General features: G+C 40.9%; 2 protein-coding genes and 2 non-coding genes across 7 annotated transcripts in view; 2 read left to right on the top strand and 2 right to left on the bottom strand.

The window, feature by feature from the left end:
* LOC6732875 (protein sickie) overlaps window positions 1-17,244 on the bottom strand; it is a 150,550-nt gene that overhangs the window by 127,756 nt on the left and 5,550 nt on the right. For 2 of the 4 annotated variants that reach the window (XM_016180419.3, XM_016180417.3), the window contains exons 1-2: window positions 9,560-9,686; window positions 1,068-2,783 (exon numbers count right to left, since the gene is read on the bottom strand). The exons of the other annotated variants lie outside the window; for them this stretch is intronic. In XM_016180419.3, coding sequence (XP_016025597.1) covers window positions 1,068-2,672 — 1,605 coding nt within the window. In that variant the 5' untranslated portion in view covers window positions 2,673-2,783; window positions 9,560-9,686. Of the gene's footprint in view, window positions 1-1,067; window positions 2,784-9,559; window positions 9,687-17,244 lie in introns of those variants that run through there. 4 annotated transcript variants of the gene reach the window in all.
* LOC120284265 lies at window positions 12,727-12,850 on the bottom strand. Its single transcript, XR_005543498.1, has one exon. It is a non-coding gene; the product is annotated as a U5 spliceosomal RNA (small nuclear RNA).
* Window positions 14,207-14,402, top strand: LOC120284281. Its single transcript, XR_005543515.1, has one exon. It is a non-coding gene; the product is annotated as a U2 spliceosomal RNA (small nuclear RNA).
* On the top strand, window positions 15,462-16,187 carry LOC6732871. Its single transcript, XM_002079942.3, has 2 exons — window positions 15,462-15,531; window positions 15,592-16,187. The coding sequence occupies exons 1-2, from the start codon at window positions 15,496-15,498 to the stop codon at window positions 16,144-16,146; spliced, it is 591 nt and encodes a 196-aa protein (XP_002079978.1). The 5' UTR covers window positions 15,462-15,495; the 3' UTR covers window positions 16,147-16,187.

Genomic DNA, 17,244 nt, shown 5'->3' with positions numbered 1-17,244 from the left:
CTTTTCTTTTCTCTGCAACCTGTCCCTCACTTGGGCACACAATCAAACTAATGTTTGGCGGTAGGGAAAACTAATGAAGCGAGCAGTGAAAACGCGACGATTGATTGCTCCCCCGAGGCAACGGAAAACAAGAGCGAAAAGCGAAGGGCGGGGGAAAATGGGAAAGCCAGATGCAATCCAGCAGGAACTGCTCTGAAAAGCCCTCGATTTCGGGAATCATCTGCAGTGCACTGCCTCCAAACTGCAATTCCGTGAAGGAGTTCTCTTTTTTTGATAATTTATACTCGAGGACTCGGCCGTGGGGGTGACATTTGTTCATCGCCTTTGCGGGTGGGTTTTTCCGAAAAGGGTCCTTCGAGGGGTAAGCTAACACCTCCCCTGGGGTGTTTGAAGATGCATAATAAGACTTGTTAAGTTGCTCGCTCGTTAAGATAAGTGAGCCGGCAAATGGCGACAAGTGCGACTTCGGAAACAGCCCGCAATGATTACCGGCTTAAGATATGCGAAATTATCCTTATAGATAAGCCCTGATGCGACCTGCTGCGTGGGGTTCCATCCAATGGTTAATGCTGCGATTCACATTACGGTAAGAGGATTATGTAGGAAATGTATGAAACTTAGCCACATGCACTGGGATATTGAGGGGGTCATAAGAGCTTCACCAAAATAAGCCATTTGGTGGTGAGCCCCACCGAACTGAACATTATGGTGGCACTTTTCGGGTTGCATCTTAGCATTAAAACCCAGATTTGCATAGGTAATAATAAAGTTCCCTTTTGTCAGGACAAAGCATCAAAGTTAACAACATAAATGATTTGTATCTTTTGGGACAATGTTTTCTTTCTTCTTCAAAGTCTTTAAAAAATGTCTGGATAAAAATTGAATTGAATTGTAAACTCATTTTAAGCATAAAAGTTCTGTTCAAAAATATGAAGAGGTTTAGGTTTTTGTTGAAGTGGTTAGTATACTTTAGCATATCTTCCATTAGCCAAACAGATGCCTCTATAAAGCTTCATTTTTTTTTTAACCCAATAATATAATATATCATAATATATTCCTCAACTTACCTCCATATATCCCTGAACACTGTCGCACTGCTGAAGCACCAAAATGGCCGGATTCGCACGCATTTCTTCGGGTGAGCAGGGCGATAGGAAGCCACTATCCGCATCGCTGTGGGTTGATAGAGGTCGTGGTTTGCGTATCTTGTACTGGACATGCCGACTGGGCACTGGACCAGGATTGAAGAGCACATAGTTGGACTCCGTTGGAACCGTGTGGGAGCGCTGATCCTTCCGCTGTTGCTGCAACAACTGTTGCAGGTGCAACATGTGATCCGTGCTGACCAGCTCGGAAATGGCCCGTTGCTGATCAGAAGTATTTTTGTCGATAGACTTTTTGCCACTGCGAAAGGGCGAAAGATTCAGAAATGTCAGCTTTTTCTTCATCGATTGCTGGGCGGGATTGGCCAGGGAACAGCTGCCCGCGGAACTTGCCGAGTTCGTGGAGGTGGATGATTCCACGAGGGCGGTGGATGTGGTCTCCGTATCCTTGGACTCCTGGCTGTTCGACATGCTGGCCGTGTTCTCCAGCTCGTTGAAGAGCTTTTCCAGGTTCTGCTGCTCCAACTTGGCATTCACCAGCTGCTCGTTGGTATAGGGATTAGGTATGCCGATGTCCATGGGAAAGTTCGCCGGGTCTATGATAAAGTAGTTGTGGTGATCAAAACTAGACATGGTCTCTGAATTCTTGGGAGTCGGTTCTGCTTCTGATTCCGCCTCTGGCATGGCTGAAGTCTCTATGATAATAGTCTCCTCCAACTCGAGCTCCTCGTTATCGTATATTACTTCTGGCACCAGTTCATCTTCATCCTCGCAGACCAAGTGCTGCCTTGAGCTGAAGAGGGGATCCCTCAATCCGTGGGCTTGGGTACTGGGATATCTCATGGCTTTCTCGTTGATAAAGTCCACGGGATCAAAGAGACAGTAGTTCTCCATGTGCGAGGTGGCAGCTTTGCGCTGTCTCACTGGTAGATTCCTTAGCTTTTCGGAGTAATCCGCCACATCTTCATTGTTATTGGCCGATTCTGGAGCTGGAGGTGGAGGGGATATCTCCTGACTGATGGGTCTTTCCTCCTGCTGCTGCAGCGATTTCTGTGAGCCCCTGTGGAGGGTGGCAAACAGGCCACGAGCTATGCAGTTCTTCAGCTCACTCACACGTCCTTTGTAGGGACTCGACTGGGCGCTGCTGCTCAGGATCGAGGATTCGTCGATTCCCAGCTGCTTGCTGAGCTCCTTGCGCTCCTTTTTGCTGAGCACCACCTTGCCACGACTAGGAGTATTGGGGGCGGAGTGGAGGAGCCTCGAGGGCATTTGGGAGAGGGGCGGTGGTGTGGGAGGCGGCGGATCCCTGTACGGTGGTGGACCAACCAAGCAGGTGGCATAGCTAACTGGCAAGTCCGGATAGGCCGTACTCTGCGCCGATGTCGTGGGATCCGTGGCAAGGAACTCCAGTTCCATGTAGTTGGGATGTGGCAGCATCTTCGGTTGATTCTGATGGTGATTGTCCGTTCTTTGGCTCTTGGGCTTGGCGCCCAGTTGGTTCTCCTCATTCGCATTGCGATCGGGCTTGGTTGAGGAACCCGGCCGCAGTTTTCCTGCCTGACTGGACATTTCTAGGGTTTCTCTGCAGCTTCCATGGGCTCAGCACTTTTCACTCACTCACAAATTTTGTATACATTTTTTCGGCGCTCGGGCCAAATTAATGGCTTTATAAATCTTCATCTTTATGGAGGGCAAAAACGCGTTAATGGGTTTTCTAGTCTTTCGACCAAAAAAAATAAGGTCCTTTTTTCCATCTCCATCTCCCTCTCTCTCCCTCTCTCTCTGTTTACATTTGTGTTTGTAATTGGATTTTTGAGCTGATGCATGTCAAAGTTAAATTAAAACTGACCCAGCGGGTCGGGGAAAAAAGAGTTATATGTTTCTAGGTTGTTTTTGCGGGCAAAGAGTCATAGTCATGGTCACGGTTACGCCGTGGTTTCGTCTGCTTTTGAAGTGTTCCAGGATGCCCCCGAAACAATGCCAAAGTCGAGCTTTTTATAATTTGTCTACAAAGCAATTAACAGGAAGCCACCGCTGGAGGGATTGCGATAAAAGGTGAACGATAATACAATTAAAGTACTGCACATGCGGTTTTATCTTGAATTCGTGCATTGAAGGATACCTATATTTCCAACTTAAATGCTTTAAATTGAAAAAACCGAAAAGCATTCACATATATTTTCCTTCAGCTTCCGGCAACAGCACAGGTATTATTTTGTTCGTGAAATTTGCGAATAAAAAACCATTGTGCTATAGAAGCTGGAAGGGAAATTCAATACGAAAATGCATATCAAGTGCTCACTAGAGTTTCACATTTGATTAAGTTTCATTTCTCCTTCAGTTTCCCCCGTCGCAAAAATGCAGACATAACGGAGATATCAATAACAAATTGACAGCAAATGGATCCATGAATTTATTAAGTGGAAAGCGAAGTGAACAAAGGAATGGTTCAGCACTCACGTACAGGTATCTTTTCCATTACACTTGCTGAGATTCGCAGAGTAAATGTGAGTAATCAAAATAGATATAGCAAATAGTGAACAATGACAAGGAACAGCATGTTCACCAAATCGAGATTATCCCAGCATTGTTTCCACTCGGAAAACCAGCAATGAACTTTTAATTTCCTTTATTTCAGCCCACTCACAGAACAGAACTATGACGAACATTTTTGCCAGGCCAACGTGGCAACAACTGAGAGGAAACCGAAATGGAAAAAGTTTTATTGGCAACAAATTGAAAACCGCCTGGTCATTTGAGTCAGTGAACCAACAAGTTGCATAATTGTTGGCGCATGATAGAATTAAACGCCTCGCAATGAGCCGATGTTCCAATGGCTCCCACCGCTCTCCTCTTCTTCCTCCTCCTGCTACTTCCGTTTCCGGAAATGGCAGGCTGCAGGTGGCAGAGGCGAAAGAAGTTACTCCAGTTAAGTGGAGTTTCTCTGCCGGTGTCTGTGCCTGCGTCCCATAAAGTATACTGAAAGTAATTTGCAATTAAAATGTTAATTTTTAATTGAATTGCAGATGGCAGTAGGCAATGGCAGTAGTCTCGAATACTGAATCAAGTTAATTAGTGTCAAAGCAGGCAGCTGAAAAGGGGAGGGCAGTTGGGCAGCACTCTACCCCGAGGTTGATTTATCCAGATTAGCAAAGTATGCTAATGAAATGGTGATAAATGCAAATAATATTTAATTCCAGTTTGAGTTACTTTCCAGATTAAATGCAATTGGTAATTCATCTTCTAGAAAAGTGTTTCTTTACATCACAATTACGAATGTAGTTCTCATGGCGAGGAAATGGGATATATTCAAGAAGCAGAAATGTTAAATCTATGTCAAAAATGTGGTCTAATCAGTTGAATCTATACTTTTATAACTGGGCAGTACAAGTATGAAGTATTTAACACCTATAAGGCCACAGAATCCTTGTCTCTGCGTCCATTCCCCTGGGCTTAAAATCCCCCTGAAAGCCACGTGGATAGTTCCCTACTCCAGCATCACCTAATCCCTGACACTTTCAGTTTCCATGACGATTCCGTAAAATGGGGACGAAATGGGGGCAAAAAGGAAAAAATGAAAGGACTCCGAGGAGAAAGGCAGAAGGCAGGACTTAAAGTTAAACACTTTTGCTTTGAGGTTGAAGTTGCTCGCACTTCATCTGCCTTTGCTTCCAGCTGGCAGCAGTCAAAGTTGACAAAATACTTGTCAAGATTTGTGCATTGAGTTGAGTCCTCCTCTTCCAACTTGTAATTGCAGCTTTGCCGTGGTCTCTTTCAGCTCTGCAGGGAAGAATGAAAAAAAGAACAGATTTCCACCCACTGGGAAAACCCGACGTTTTGCCGGAGGCCATCAAGCCGCAAACTTTACGAGTTGATAGCTGAAATAAAGTGGAGCATGCATTCCGGGCCTTTTAGCCCGCCCACCCACTTCATGACATCATTTTATTTGCACTCAATCTGAGTTCTTTTAGCGCCGCTTTCTGCGCCCAACACGCTGTGCAAACTTCGCTGGCATGTTGGTTAGAAATGCTTTTGATTTGCTAGTAAGTTGACCAGAATCCCAGCCCCTCGACTCGCTTTCCACACAAAAGCCCACTTTGGAAAGTGCACGCTTTTCTTTCCATCCTCCAGTTGCTCTTATTGCACCAAAAAGCCCAACCAGAACCCAAAACGTTATTCAAACAAAGAAGAGAAGTATAAGTATGGTGTGGTTTGCCAGAAAAAACTCATAGATACGCCTTTTGTGTGACTTGTAGATACTCTATCCACTAGATTTCACTTGAAAATGGCATCAAAATAAATATTTTTGACGAATATTTTAAAAAACATTGATAGAATTTTAAAGGGCAGACATAAACTTATATAATTCAGTAAATTCTTAGCGAAACTCTATATGCAAATTTTAAATTACAGGGCATAAATAAAGTGGAAAGGCCGTACCAAAAAAAATTAGAAAGGGAATAAAAAGACCCAACTACAATGCGTATGACAGTTTGAAACACTTCTAAGGACTTTTGAGTTGCGCCGCAAGTTGGGGCGGGGTAGGCGTGGCAAAGCACCACAAAAACAACGCACAACTTCCGCTCCAGCTTGAGGGCACAAAAAAATATAAAACTAAATCAGAATCTATGTGCAATTCAATTAAAGCGCAATTTGCAGGCAGTCATCATATTTTCGTTACTTAACGAGCCAGTTGGTGGATAATGAAGAGCGCGAAGGGTGTGGGGCAATTTAATAAGACCCATCGAGAGGGGCAAAACGGAAATCGCTTGAGGAAATTGTGTGTTTCAAGCAAAAGCATACATAATAAACTCATATAAAAGATTGTTGCATACTTCGGGGAGCAACTGGGAGCGGAAAGCCGGAGCGGAGGTATAAATACCCGTATTTGCAATCCGCAGAAGTGGAAGTGGATGGGAAAAGTCGGAGGAGGGATTCTGGAGACAGGCGAATGTATCCCTAGGCGGACAACGGCGAACACGAGGAAAAGCGGAAAAGCAGCGGGGACCACGTCGAATGTTATTAAAAAAGGAAAGCAGAGCAACGCTAAAACAGCAAGCCCCTCCCCTCCACCCACTCATTTTCCCTCCTCCCGGCGAAAAAAGTCATAAAATTTATTAAATGCCTAAAAGTATGACAGCAATAGACAATTTATGGTGGGGGAAACCAAAGGAAACGGAAAAAAAAAAAACTAACCGAGGAAATGAAAACAAGATTTTTCTTCGGTTTCGTACACCCTTAGAAATTCCGTAAACATTAGCGGAATTTTAATGACCCTGCGTTAAGTCAAGCAAAAAGTATAAATATTTATCAAGAGCATATTCATAAGCGTCAGCTGCTATCGAAATAAGCTGCAAAAATATTAATATTTATAGGAGGACTTCCAGCGAGTATTGGCATGTCCTTTGATAACAAATTGTTGAGTACTGGAATTTGGTTTTATGAATAATAATAAATTGTAGGTATAGGGCTCATTTGTAGGTAACACAAAAACATAGTGAAATCATTTCCGTATAGCACCAAGGTGGACAAATCTACTCAAATACTCAACTTTTGATAGGTGTGTGCGATGACTGGTGTCTCCATTAGTGAAATGGCCACCACCCACCATCTGCGATAGCAATCGAAAAACCTTTGAATATTTATAAGCTAGACCGCATACAATTTGCACTAATTTAAAGTTACTTTCGAGCTCCGCCCGACAATTTTCCAAGCCATTGTCGACGTGGACACACCGAAAGCATAATTCAACTTCATAAATTGAGCAAATAAACAGGCGGAGCTGGTGGCAAGTGTCCCTGCAGACGGATGTGCAACCATATGGTCACGCCTCAAGCTCATAAATTAGCACCATATGACGGACGAGGAGTGAGGACGCACGACGAAGGACTATTCAATTTTCAGACAGCAAGAGGGACATTTGTAAGGATTTGGCCAGGTGCACGAAAGCCATTAACATAAAGCATTAACATAAAGGTCGAAAGCTGCTAACAAGGCTAACAACAAACTCGCATTTGAACTTCCCGCCCAGGGTGTTTTTAATTACGTAAGCCGAGAAGACATTTCCAACTTATTACGTGTCCTCACTAATCCGCCAAGGACAAAAAATGGCGTACAATCAATTCTAAGGATTTCGCCGACGCGAAGGAAACAATTTCCTTCCAGCTTGCTTCGCATGGCGCAATTTTCCACTACATCGGATTAAAATGTGATATGTTTGGGATTGTTTACACACAGTGTTGGTGGGGCCCTTTCGAATGGATGGTTGGGGATCGGGGGTCCTGCAGACGAGACATGTGTTTGTTTACGAACTTTTGGCAGCTTTGTTTCGGGGGCGTGGCACGTTTCGCTGAAGTGGGTCTTAATTTCCGCTTCGCAAGCATTTCTTTTTCCCAAACAGCATCTTTTTTTGTTTCGTCCTCTTCCTGGTAGTCTATTTTTTTTCCGCCTGTGTCCATGATTTCTGTTTATTTTGGATTTGTTTGCCCTCTTCCCTTTACATGCTTGCTTGAGTACTTCCGGTTGCGCCGGAAGTGAGAGGAGCACATATCAGGCACAGTGGGACACAACGCATGTCGGGGGGCTTGGACTGAGGGGCGGTGGGTGGCTGTGCTGCTCTGTGGGGGCTTTAATTGCTACGAGTGGAAAATTGAATTTAACTGACATGTCCGCATATGGACGGAAAGCAAGCTCCACACTCCTAATGCAGTTTCAACTTACAGAGTTACAAGCAACAACAAAACTTCTCATCTGGAAACTTTAATTATATTTTCTGAGCTCTCAGAACATTTAGGAACAATATTGCGTGACAATCAAATGTTTTTACTTTTCAACCAAATAGAAGCTTTCATATATTCATACATTTGTTTGCCACAAGTCATACTGGCACAATAAGGTATTTAGTGTAAATATATAAATTAACTAAGATTGTAATTATTTTAGACTGTCTTAAGCACATGCTCCTTTGGCACACAGTATCGAAATGATGAACTGCAAAAAAAATTAGCTATCGCTTTCCTAAGATGCTGCGAAAACGTATTGCTTGCATAAACTTTAAGCAGATTTTATGTTGCACAACACGTCCACGGAAGTTTTGCCTTCCGAAAATTAGACAAACACGCCTTACACTCAAGCTCACTTCTACTTTCGGGAGCATTTGACGCATAATAAGTAAGGCAAACACACATGGAGAAATAAATGCCGACGGATGGAGGAGATTCCGTGCAAGGATGTGCTCAAACTTTAATTGTATTGCCTTGCTTCACTTGAAAATCAGTAAAAACATATGCATATATTTTAAAAAGCCATGTGTGTTTCGAAGTGCAAAATAAACAGACTGAATAATTAATTTGCCACCCCTTGGGCGTGAAAGCTAATAAGCTGAACTCATTAAATCAATTGAACTAATCAACAACTGAATATTTAATAGGATGTTTGCTTAGCTGAAATACTTTTATTTTATTGAACACAACACAGGACTTTCGAAAGTAACAAATTAAATAAACTTTCTAAACAGGACGTTCCATTTCGATTCCATGCAAAGAAAAAAGAATACATTAGGTTCAGCTGGTCATAAAGATTACCCAAATCCTCCTCGCAGTTCATTCCACAGTAAACTGCGCCCATATCGTTCAAATTAATGTACCCTTCAGCCTTTGACTCCTCACAGCCGCCCACACACGCACTTTGAGATCCTCATTATGGCACATCATCCAATCTAATTTAAGGCATGACGATGGCTTGTTGTTTCTTGATAAATTCCCGACGAACGAGAGATTTTCTGCGACTGATTTTTATAACGCCCACAAGCGCAATAATCGGCCCAGAGCACGCACCAAATGGCAAAGTAGGCTTTCCCGAAACGAAACATTTCCGTTCCGGGGGCCAAAGCCAAAAGGACGACATTACATTTTATTATCTATTATATCGTGGCGCCTAAAATGTCACTACATTAGCTTAAAATCCTTACACACACACATGGCTGAGAGAAAGAGGGGGAGAGACCGAGTGAGGGAGAGGGAGTAGGACGTGTTTTTCGCCGGGCATAAAGTAAACATTAAAACAGGAAACGGAAGCCACGGCGGTGCCAAAACGGCAAACCGACATTCATAGACAATGTCCTGTGGCGGCGGTTATGATTATTTTGACTCGCTTATCCTGGCGAATGTGTGTTCTGGCATTTATGATTTTCCCGCTCCTTTTTATATCGCCAAAAGGGTTCGAGTCGGGGTTGCCAGAGGTTAATTTACTATGCATAAAGTGTTGCCTGTGTCGCGATTCGCGAACTTCTTGCCACGTTTGCATAACAAATCACTAGACGATTGCACATATATTTGTTAATTTTCACTTTTTTGTGCTGGTCGTTGGCGGTCGAGTGTGGAAGGAAGACATTTCTTTATGATAATCCACAGTTGCTAAAGAATGCCGAGTTCCTTTGGCCAGGACCCAAAACTCACGAAACGACGTAAAAAATAACGCAGGTTGAATGATGTGAAACGCGAACGCGTGCGTCGAGCGTGGTAAACGAAGTGCGCGCCACCACAGACAAGTAAGCACTGGCAGGACTTCGAAGGACTCGCCAAAGCCAAAACATTTAGAGCAACAGGGAATTTCACAAAAGGACATTTGGCGCTCACTGGAAGCGCTGCCGGTTTTTCCCCTCCGCCTATTGCATTTGACCTTAGCCTTCGAGGATATCCGCCTTCTAGCCGGCTTCGGTTCAATGCACCACCGGTTCAGGACGAGGGTTGAAGGACTCTCTCGCCTTGGGGAAATTCTCTCATTGTTGTCCTTGTGCTTGGTCCTTGCTCCGGATACCGTTGAATGCCACAGGTCTAACAGGTTGACACGTGACGTCACAGCTGACTAGGGGAATTGTCACCAGAAGGATATTTTTGTAGGGGTTCAAAGGTATTTATTCGACTGGAAGAGCCTTGGAAAAAGCATTTAAGTCCAATATACTGGCATTTAATGAGTTATAAACGAAGTAAACATGTTAGTACAGATATTACATATTTTGTGGTTGTTCACAGGTTTGTCAGCATTAAGTAAGAAATAGTGTATTCCGTAATTTAAATGGGTGGTGGTAAAAGGGATAAATTGCATTTTGTAAATAAATATGTGTATTTAATATACCTATTTATGCTTAATTGATAATGTTATTTTACTTGCATAGAATACTTTTTTATATATTATAAAAACCACCAGTTGTTTGATAAAATAGGTTTTCAAATTTCAAATCTCCTGGACCATTCATATGGATCGTTTTGTAAATTACTTCAGTTCTTCCCTTGTGGCTCTTTGGCACAAGCTGTTGCAATCAACAATTTAAAATTTTCATTTGTTTTTTATGGCTAACTTGATTAGTCACATACACCAGCAAATGCCGCCCATAAAACCGAAGAAAGCCGGTCTCAAATGATGTTCGTTTTCCACCCTTCTCATACTGAAAGTACGCCCATTTCCACATAACATGTTCATCATCTGTCTAGGTCTATGCATTGATAACTCCCAGTCGCGACTATAAAACAATAGAGCCCCAATTTCCATGGCACGGGCCTGCACATTCATTCAAACGAAATAAAACCAAAAGACCATAGAAAATGGACGAAACCATCTAGGGAATTTTCGGGGCAATAACTATAAAATGTCCGTCGAGTCGCGTCGCGTGTATGCAGTCAACCAGGACGCAGGACAACACAAACAAAAAAGGGTTCTTCGTTGTCGCAGTCAATGGCTAAAGGATTAAAAAACAAGGCAACGGCGACAACAAAATATTATCTCAATAGAAAAATCTCAGGCACATGGATAAAACAAAAGGCGAAATAAAAAACAGCGAGTGGAAGAATTAAGGACGGACTTTGATAAAAACAAAGTGAAAATTTATGCAAAGCGAAGATAGAAAGCCCAGCTACGAAGAGAAAAGCCGGAAACGATGAAAGAAATTGAAAATGGGACTAGATAATACAAGGTAAGAGCCAAACTGAAAGTTGAAACACTTTTCAACAGTCAGCTTTTACCTATGCGTTTAATCGCAGATCCACGAGTCATTTTAAAATAAAAATAAAAGGCTTGCAGAATATTTATTTAATTAGTTTTAATTCCAATATCATCCAATTTTTTTTAATTTTCAACAAAATCACAATTCCATTTGATATGTAAGTGTTACTTATGATATATGTAAGAATATATGTAAAATATAACTTTGAAAACAAAAATATTACTAAACAAAAATATAAATATACTTCGTTTATGCTATGCGATTTTACGATATCTACAAAGCGTGAAATCAACATAGCCCCTGTTTATGTTGTAGGAAAATGCAAGATATCTAAAAAAAAATAAATAAAATTATCAAACTATAATAGGCGTTTGAATTAACAAGAATCTCAATACTTAATCTCAAATTGCTTGATTTTAAAATTCCCGAGTTCACAGCGTTTATACGGACCGACTAACATGGCCAAATCGACTTGGCTAGGCATACTGATCAAGAATGTATATACCACTTCCTGTTACATACATTTAAACGATGGTATTACTACTTTACACACACGTAATCTATTCTATTATCGCTTTATTAAGTTTTCTTTTCGACATCCTACATTCTACACGTACATATAACAAATTCCCGCATTCTTCCTTTTTTGGAAATGGAAAAAATATAGAAATATAGAAATATACGGCAGAAGTGTCCAGCAAAGACACAAACCTATTTCCTCTTCGTCGTTTGCGGGGAAATTTTAAGAGTTTAGTTGGAACCCCGCCTATAGATGGAGACCTAAAACCATTTGCCGACAGATGGCGCTATTTTACTATTGCAAGGCTTTGAATTAAATCGTTATTAACAACTTCAATAGAAAAGTCAAACAGTGAAATAAACATTTCATTTTTATACCCTTTACTCATAGGGTAAAAGGCCTTTCTAGATTCGTTAAAAAGAAGGAATGGTTTTCGACCTTACAAAGTAAATATATTTTTAATCGATCTTTCGTATGAACTCCGAAATCTCAATTCTCTTTTCAAGATAGAAGGTTGAAATTAGGCGTGAAGATTCCAAAACGCAGCGCAACCCCACAAGCCGCACAAAACTGCCTCGCCGTCAAATTTGTACTCGAATTTACGTTTTTAAAACCAAAACAAGTAAGAATGCTATAGTTGAGTGGAAATGCCAACACGAAATTTCTTAATTTTTTGGCTTATCGGTAGATATTGGGGAATAAAATCAGAAAATCAACAAATTTCAAAAGCAAGCTCCGTCTATTGCTCTGGAAGAGACTCTTCTATTGATTCTGATTAACAGTCCTCTCTCTCCCTGTTACATATTTTCAACGAATCTAGTATACCCTTTTACACCACGAGTAAAATGTATGATAACGTTGCTTTCCTTATTTTAACTATGTTTTTTCTTTTATGCCAAAAACACAAGTCTACAAGTCTACGAACTCATTTAGTTTAGGATTTCCGAATTTTATTTGAGATTCACCTTCTAAAATAAGGATAAACCACAGCTTTCAGTTTTGGGATTCTAAATAGTCCCCCACTGCACCAAGTGTGGTGCTGAACAGTTACAAGTTATTCATTAAAATGTAACTAAAATTTGAAAATATATAATTAATTGGCCCGATAACATAAGTTATCAGGCCTCAATAAAAATTGAGTTTAGACTCATTAGAGTGTTCCTCTCCACGGAAATCTTTAGTAAAAGGCGAAAGATTTATTCGACAATTGAAGAGAAACCAGAGTGATAACACCAGCAAACATAAGGCCTCTATGATTAGTATTGGCCAGAAGGACTTGGGAATCTTAAGTGTCCTTTGGGTAGGATTGAAAACTCACTTCGCTACCTAGATACCACATTTCTAAGGGTTGTTACTTCTATATGTATTTATAATAACAGATTACACCAGATTCGTTAAAAAATATGTACCAGGTAGAGGAAGACTTTTCCGACCCCCTATAAAATGTATATATTCTTGATCAATATAACTAGCCGTGTCGATCTGGCCATGTCCTTCCATCCGTTTGTCCGTATTAAACATGCTATCATTGCGATTTACGCCGATGATATTGCGGTTCTTTACAGATCCAAATGCCGTATCGAAGCTGCAAATGGGTTGCAAGGATACCTTCAAACTTTATCAGCGTGGAGTAGAAGGTGGAAGGTCAATCCTTTAAAAACATTGAATCCATGTTTCACACTTAAAAGGCTTGCTACACCAGCAATACTAATGAAGGTGTGATATTGGAACAGCCATCTCAAGCGAAATACCGCGGCATAAGTTTAGAAAAGCGCCTTACTTTTGGGCCTCACATAAAAACAATAACCAAAAGGTGTGGTCAAAGAATGCAGCAACTACGATGGTTGATAAATAAAAGGAGCATTATGTCGCTAAGAGCCAAAAGAGCAGTGTACGTGCATTTATAGCTCCAATTTGGCTGTACGGAGTGCAGATCTGGGGAATTTCTGCCAAATCCAACTATAAGCGGCTACAAGTAATGCAGAACCGAACCATGCGGCAGATAACTAACTGTCCTTGGTACGTGCGTGGCTCCACACTTCACCGTGATCTCAATCTACACACTGTGGAATAACAGATTTGTAGACATTCCAGCAGATACAACGATCGACTTGTTAGACACCGTTTCCAGCTAGATCGTTAAGGCGACTTAAAAGACTGGGATTCGTCCAGCCCTCCCACCACCTGCTAGTAATCATCATGAGAGGTTTGGTTCTTTAAGATTCGTTTTTATATGTGTTTTTAAGATGCTCTTTAGAATGTATGTTTTCAACGCTTAAAAAAATAATATAGTTTAAAAAAAAGAAAAAAAATATGAAACATGGACTTGGTAGCGACACTTTAGTTAAGAAAGTTTTATTCAATAACGGAATAATACCCTTTTACTTTTCATACTTACTGACATGTGTACATTTATACCTGAATGTTACCTGACCAGATTATCAAAGGACCTTTGCTATGTGAGGAAAACCCTCCCTGAAATATGCAATAACGATATTCGATTCTGAGATCTGCAAATATAGTAATTCCCAACTGGTCTTGGCTGCAATTTCATGAAGTCCTTTGTCCTAGGAAGGAGTAGTTATCGCTTCTCGGCCTTATGGCTAAGATCAAAGTGTAGTATCTGTTCTTATCAGCTTAACATCTGATAGTTCCTCCATTGGAGGACAACAAATGTTAAACTGATTTTTGGAACCAGACGGAGTGCTAGGGGCTTGCTCCACCTCTGTCACGGGTTGGCCCGGTATTGCAGTACCGCCGGGATTTCGGCCCAACTGAATAATAAATATTAAATATTATCATTAGTGGAGAATCCTCTCTCTAGAACCTTTTTATTGGAAAGACTCTTTCGCGTTTGACTTTAAAAACAATCTCGCCCTGCAACATGCAAATTCGAATAGTTTCCTGCTGACATTGCGAAAGTGTCCTTTGCTTTGCCTTCGATTCGATTCTATTCCTTGTGGGCGGAGGGCAATCTGGTTTTGTCTGTCGAAAATTGTTTAGCCTTCGTCGCGTTGTCAAGTGATTTGGAAAATTGAATTGATCAATTGCTTTGCCATTTCTGTTACCTTTTACTGATTCTCGGATTTATGGTGTTTGGCTGAATTGGTTGAAATGGTATCTGATAGTTGATGAACTCGACTCAGGCGTTTTTTTATACTTTTACATCATTCCAAATTATTTTTTTTTCGCTAGCCACTACTTTTTGTTATCTTTCTGTCGAATCCCGGATTCTGCTATCCATTAACCGATCCATTTTTTAATACATCATAAACGAAGAAGTCTGCCAGGCCATGAGCCATCGTCAGGAAAAATAGTAATCAGAGGGAGCAATCATTGGTCAATCGGTTGACCAATCCAAGTAAGATTTTTCGTGCAAACTATAAGAGTCGAGCAAGACACTAGAATATTCTAGTGTCTTTGGTCGAGCGCTGTGGTGTCGCCAAATAAATTGTCACGTCTATCCATATTCCTTGCATTGATGGTCTCGTTTGGTTTCCAAGCTTACAATGAACATAGCCACCTATACACACCATCAGCCACCTTCACAGTCAACATACACATCTACATTTATATTGAATGTATTTCAAAAGTAATTGTCATTATTAATTAATTCATTTGTATCTTGATACAATGAGTAGCCAGAGTCTTCCCTCCACTATTCCGTGGGAATACCTCCCCAGACTTTATAGCAAAAGTTCAATACCATCTGACAACATTAATTTCTAGTTCCTAATCGCATTTCCTTTATCTCAAGAGCCAGTTTAAAAACACAATAATTCATAAATAGAAGACTCACTGATAACGACATGTGTATAAAAAGCCTATCTCTGCCCAAACTTATTTGAGTCGAATTAAATCACTTGCTGAAGATGCGTTGTATGCTTATATTTGCCATAGCGGCTGTGGTAAATATTAAAATTGAAAATGTTGGATCTCATTGCCTTAACCAAGCGAATATTCCATAGAGCCTGGCCTGTGCTGCTCCTCCAAAATCGCAAAATGAGATACTAGCTCATTTCTTTGGCTATGCCGAGACCATCCGTGGCATTCAAATCCATAATATGATGTCACTCACCCTCAAATTCGTGCAGCAAGTTGTGGACAGCGTTCCGATTGAACAACGTGGACCGGGAACGGCTACCCTACAGGCCTATGCCAACAAGGGCAAGAGTCTCCGCCAGCGAGGCACCACTGGCGAGAAATATAACTACATCTTCGAACTGCAACAGGTGTTCGAGGGACTCAACAGCAAGCTGAGTCAATCGGCACCTGAATCCCAGGTGATTGGAATGAGCCTGTTGGGCTTACTGGCCGTCAGCAGTGAATTCGCCAATGAGAATGAGAAACTCCACAATAAGTTCGTCGAAGGTGCCACCCAAATGAAGGCTAAGTTGTCTCCGAGCACAATAGTTCGGGAAAGTGAGCTCTTCGAGGCGATCGACAAATACATCGCTTCCACTGATATACAGCAGCACGAAGCTCTCTTTGAGAAAATCATGAGCTTCAAGGATAGGTACTAAACTTAAGTCAAAAAAACGATTTACACAACATGGAATGAAAAGTAGAAGTTGATTAATATTTTAACTCAGCACAATGGCATTATATTGTTATCGCAATTAGGTTTCAAGGTTGGCAATGAATGAGAGATTGCTTTTATTCAAAATATCATCTGCATAATTCACATACTGATAAGAGATGTTTGGAATAATTTTACATTTAGTCCAACATTAAGTATATTTTTAGTAGCAGATACGTATATTTTCATGGACTTTGAAGACTTCGAAATATATGATAATTCATGGCAGAATCAATGTTAATTTCTTAGGGATCGAGATCCTACTTCCTAATGTATTAAATCATCGTCATTTTCAAAAAATACGGTCTATATCGAAATGGTTAAAAAATAAGAACAGTAAAGATAAAGTAAAAAAAATTCAAGAGAGAATGTTTTTGGTATACCGATAAAAATTGGCAAGACAAACCATAGGGCGGTAGAGTGGGCGTGGCAAAAAGAAACCTACAAGCCTAAAAGATATCAAAACATTTTTCAAAAGTGTGGGCGTGACAGTTTTGTGCGGTTTGTTTAGACATTGGTCTAGAATCTGTATGCTGAATATCAACCTTCTAGCCTTTATAGTTCAAGAAATCTCGACGTTCATACGGATAGACGGCCAGATCGACTTGGATATTGATCCTGATCAAGAATATATATTTATATTATTTTATATATTAAATGGTCGCAAACGCTTCCTTCTGCCTGTTACATAATTTTCAACGAATGTTACTCTCGAGTAACAGGTATAATTAGGGCCAACCAATTCCGCCAAACACCATAAATCCGACAATCAGTAAAAGGTAACAGAATTGACAAAGCAATTGATCAATTCAATTTTCCAAATCACTTGACAACGCGACGAAAGCTAAACAATTTTCGACAGACAAAACCAGATTGCCCTCCGCCCACAAGGAATAGAATCGAATCGAAGGCAAAGCAAAGGACACTTTCGCAATGTCAGCAGGAAACTATTCGAATTTGCATGTTGCAGGGCGAGATTGTTTTTAAAGTCAAACGCGAAAGAGTCTTTCCAATAAAAAGGTTCTAGAGAGAGGATTCTCCA

This window comes from Drosophila simulans, chromosome 2L (genome assembly GCF_016746395.2).
Source record: "Drosophila simulans strain w501 chromosome 2L, Prin_Dsim_3.1, whole genome shotgun sequence".
Lineage (NCBI taxonomy): Eukaryota > Metazoa > Arthropoda > Insecta > Diptera > Drosophilidae > Drosophila > Drosophila simulans.
The sequence above is the reverse complement of the archived record's forward strand: the minus strand, read 5'-3'. Positions and strand labels throughout refer to the sequence as shown.

Bases quoted from the DNA above. Each gene is read 5' to 3' on its own strand.
- LOC6732871 (XM_002079942.3), top strand. From the start codon at position 15,496: ATGCGTTGTATGCTTATATTTGCCATAGCGGCTGTG. The intron at 15,532-15,591 runs GTAAATATTAAA...AATATTCCATAG, and splicing joins TATTTGCCATAGCGGCTGTG to AGCCTGGCCTGTGCTGCTCC.